Source organism: Geospiza fortis, unplaced genomic scaffold (assembly GCF_000277835.1).
Source record: "Geospiza fortis unplaced genomic scaffold, GeoFor_1.0 scaffold61, whole genome shotgun sequence".
In the NCBI taxonomy this organism is placed as follows: domain Eukaryota; kingdom Metazoa; phylum Chordata; class Aves; order Passeriformes; family Thraupidae; genus Geospiza; species Geospiza fortis.
The window spans coordinates 1,440,504-1,443,954 of record NW_005054430.1 but is presented as its reverse complement, the minus strand read 5'-3'; the positions used below and the strand labels follow the sequence as shown (position 1 = coordinate 1,443,954).

The 3,451-nt window shown below is 54.1% G+C and overlaps 1 protein-coding gene across 1 annotated transcript in view; it reads left to right on the top strand.

Moving 5' to 3' along the window:
• The window catches only part of CEP41 (centrosomal protein 41), a 12,989-nt gene that overhangs the window by 8,239 nt on the left and 1,299 nt on the right, over window positions 1-3,451 (top strand). The window contains exons 7-9 of the mRNA XM_031061884.1: window positions 364-431; window positions 1,042-1,156; window positions 1,854-2,069. Of these exons, the coding sequence (XP_030917744.1) occupies window positions 364-431; window positions 1,042-1,156; window positions 1,854-2,069 (399 nt within the window). The remainder of the gene's footprint in view (window positions 1-363; window positions 432-1,041; window positions 1,157-1,853; window positions 2,070-3,451) is intronic.

Sequence of the window (3,451 nt, the reverse complement as noted above, 5' to 3'; positions counted from 1 at the left end):
GGGCAGGGACTGACCGCAGCTCTGGGCAGGGACTGACCGCAGCTCCGGGCATGGACTGACCTCAGCTCTGGGCAGGGACTGACCGCAGCTCTAGGCAGGGCCTGACCGCAGCCCCGGGCAGGGCCTGCAGCTCTGGGCAGGGACTGCAGCTCTGGGCACACCCCTGCTGCAGTTTGTCCCCCAGCTGGGACATCACTGCATGCTCCCAGTGTTTATCCAGCACATCCCTCCTTCCTGGGAGGGATGTGTTTGTGAGCTGATGTTAATCCCATACTCAGTGGGTTCTCAAGGCTGTTGTATCCCAGGATGTTGGTGTTCAGCCTCTGGGTGATTTGCCCTCTTTTTTTTTTTTCCTTTCTGCAGCTTATTCCTACCCCATTGCAACGCTGTCAAGAACCATGAATCCCTATACAAATAATATTCTGGAATATGTATCCTTTACATGGCAGCATGGGGGGATGTTGGTGGGGGCTCCCAAAATCGACTGGGGCGTATCCAAGCAAAGTTAGGGTGGGACAGGAGGTGGAGTTACCTGGTGCAGCTCCACTGCCCCCATCACATGCTGGATTCTGCTTCCTCAAGGTTCCTCTTGACTCCAGTGGGGGCTGCCTGGATTTGGCATTTCCCAGGATTTTGGCTGCTGGAAGGCCAAGCCAGACCTGGGCACTGCTCTCGTGCTGCTGCTCCAGGGATGCATCCATCGAATCCTTTGGCTTCCTGTCAGCACCTTGATGGGACTGGGGACAGGCAGAGGATTATTAAGGGGGATTAGGCTGATCATTCCCAGGCTGTTGACTCTGAGGGGAGGTTGTAAACAAAGGGGCTGTTGCCATTGCCAATCTTCAGGCAATGCTGGATCCAGTGGGAATTAAGCTGTGTCTGGCAAGCCTCAGCCACTGGGAATTCCTCAGGGAGAGCATTCCTGATTGCAAGCCAACTATGGAGTCTTTCCCTCCCCAATCCCATTTCTCTCTTTTGCTTCCTAAAATGTTTCAACATCCCTTAAGTTCAACAGTGACTCCTTAACAATTCCCATGGCAGAAAAACGCCCATGGCAAAATCATCATCGTGTACGACAACGACGAGCGCTTGGCCAGCCAGGCAGCCACCACCATGTGTGAGAGGGGCTTCGAGAACCTTTTCATGTTATCTGGGGGTAGGTGGGGCTGGGAGAGCTCCCCCACAGCTCCCGGGGAAAGGGAGCAACTCGTGGGAGCTGGAGATGGGAAACATGGGAAACAACACAACAATGGGTTGTGCAATCACAGGGTGGTTTGGGTTGGAAGGAAACTGAAGGATCATCCAGTCCTGTCCCTATGGCCAGGGACACGTCCCACCGTCCCAGGTGCTCCAGCCCCAGTGTCCAGCCTGGCCTTGGCCATTGCAGGGATGCAGGGGCAGCCCCAGCTGCTCTGGCAATCCCAGCCCAGCCAGGAATTCCTCATTGCCAAGATGCCATCCATGCCTGCCCTCTGGCAGTGGGAGCCATTCCCTGGGTGCTGTCCCTGCAGGCCTTGGCCCCAGTCCCTCTGCAGCTCTCCTGGAGCCCCTGCAGGCCCTGGAAGGAGCTCTGAGCTCTACCTGGATCCTTCCCTTCCCCAGGGGAACATTCCCAGCTCTGGGAGCAGCTCCAGGGCCTCCTCTGGACTCTGTCCAGCAGCTCCAGATCCTCCTGCCATTGTCCCCAGAGTCCATGTGGGATCTCACCTGAGCAGGGCACAGGGACAGAATTCCCCCTCTCCTGCCGCCCACATTTCTCCATCCAAACTTTGGACCTCCAGCTCCACAAATCCCTTGTGACTGATCCCTCCTGACCCATCCAGCTGGGTAAGAGCTGCTCTGTGTCCCTGCAGGCCTCAAGGTCCTTGCCCAGAAGATCCCAGAGGGGTTGATCACCGGCACGCTGCCCGTGTCCTGCCAGGTGACGGCTCCCACAGGAACTGCCCGGAGGAGAACGACCCCCAGGGTGCCACCCACACGTGCAGAGAACAAGTGGAGGTTTTCTGCAGATGATCTCCAGAAGTTGAGGCATTACCTGGCTGAGGAGCAGATGCCTTCAGATGCTGCCAGTAAGAGACCAGTGCTGCCTTTTTGGGCTTGCCTAGAAACAGAGGCTGGATTGCTGCCTCAGGGTTTAGCTTTTCTATTTTTCCCATTCTGTGCTGCTTTAGTGTGTGGGTCTGAGCTTCACATTATGGGATGGTGAGCTCTGTGCACAGAGCAGGGAGACAAACCAATTCCTGCTCCAGCTGGGCACCAAGGACAAATGACCCAAATCTCAGCCCAGGAGCACAAACCCCGTGGGCTGGAGAGAGAAAAACAAGCAGGGTGGGACTGCAGGGGCTAAAGCTGGGATGGGACAATGAACTGCAAGGTGCAAATGGAGCAGAACTGATCCCAGGGAGAGACCCCGGGAGCGCTCGTGCATTTTGGGGCCATTTTGGTTCATCTTGGGTGCAGCCCTGGCTGGGCTCTGGTGCTGCCCAAGGTGCATCCATGGAGGAGATCCTTTCCATAAATCCCTGCTTCATTCTTTAGCTCCATCTAGGTCAGCCTTCACAAGGCATTGAGGCAAAGTTAAAAGAATAAAAGGAGATAAATTTAATGTAGGATCTTCAGGTACATGAAGGGCAGATGAAGTTAATTAACCTTTCACGTGGAGTTTAGTCATGCACTAATGCAGTACAGGATTTGAAAAATAGAAAAGCTAAAATTCTAAGGCATCACCAGAATGTGCTTCAACCTCATCATGGAATGGTTGGGTGGGAAGGTGTAGGCACAGAGTTTGTGGTGACTGGGAGTGGAGTTGCCCCAGCCTCATCAATAATTGCCTCCAGCTGTGAGAAGCAGGTGAGCAGCATTGAAGGTGATGAGCCATGGGGTGCCCAGGTGTGCTGAGCAACCACAGAGGGAACAGAGGGCACACAGGTGCACTGCATGAACAGGAGGGCATAAAAGGTTGGGCTAAAAAATGAGAAGGGCAGATGCTGCAGCCTTCTGAAGTGGGGTGGTGTTACTGTGTATGGGGTGAATCCTTCTGATATTGTATGGTGGCTGTCTCAACTGTGACATGTGCATAACAATAATGCAGTACAGGATTTGAAGAATATAAAAGCTAAAATTTATGCTAAGGCATCACCAGAACGTGCTTCACCCTCATCATGGAATGCTTGGATGGGAAGGGGCTTTAAACCCCATCCATCCCACCATGGGCAGGGACACCGTCCCCTATCCCAGGTTGCTCCAAGCCCATCCAGCCTGGCTGGACACATCCAGGGAAGGAGCAGCCACAACCTGTGCACAGTGCCTCAGGGTTTAGCTTTTCTATTTTTCCCATTCTGTGCTGCTTTAGTGTGTGGGTCTGAGCTTCACATTATGGGATGGTGAGCTCTGTGCACAGAGCAGGGAGACAAAACAATTCCTGCTCCAGCTGGGCACCAAGGACAAATGA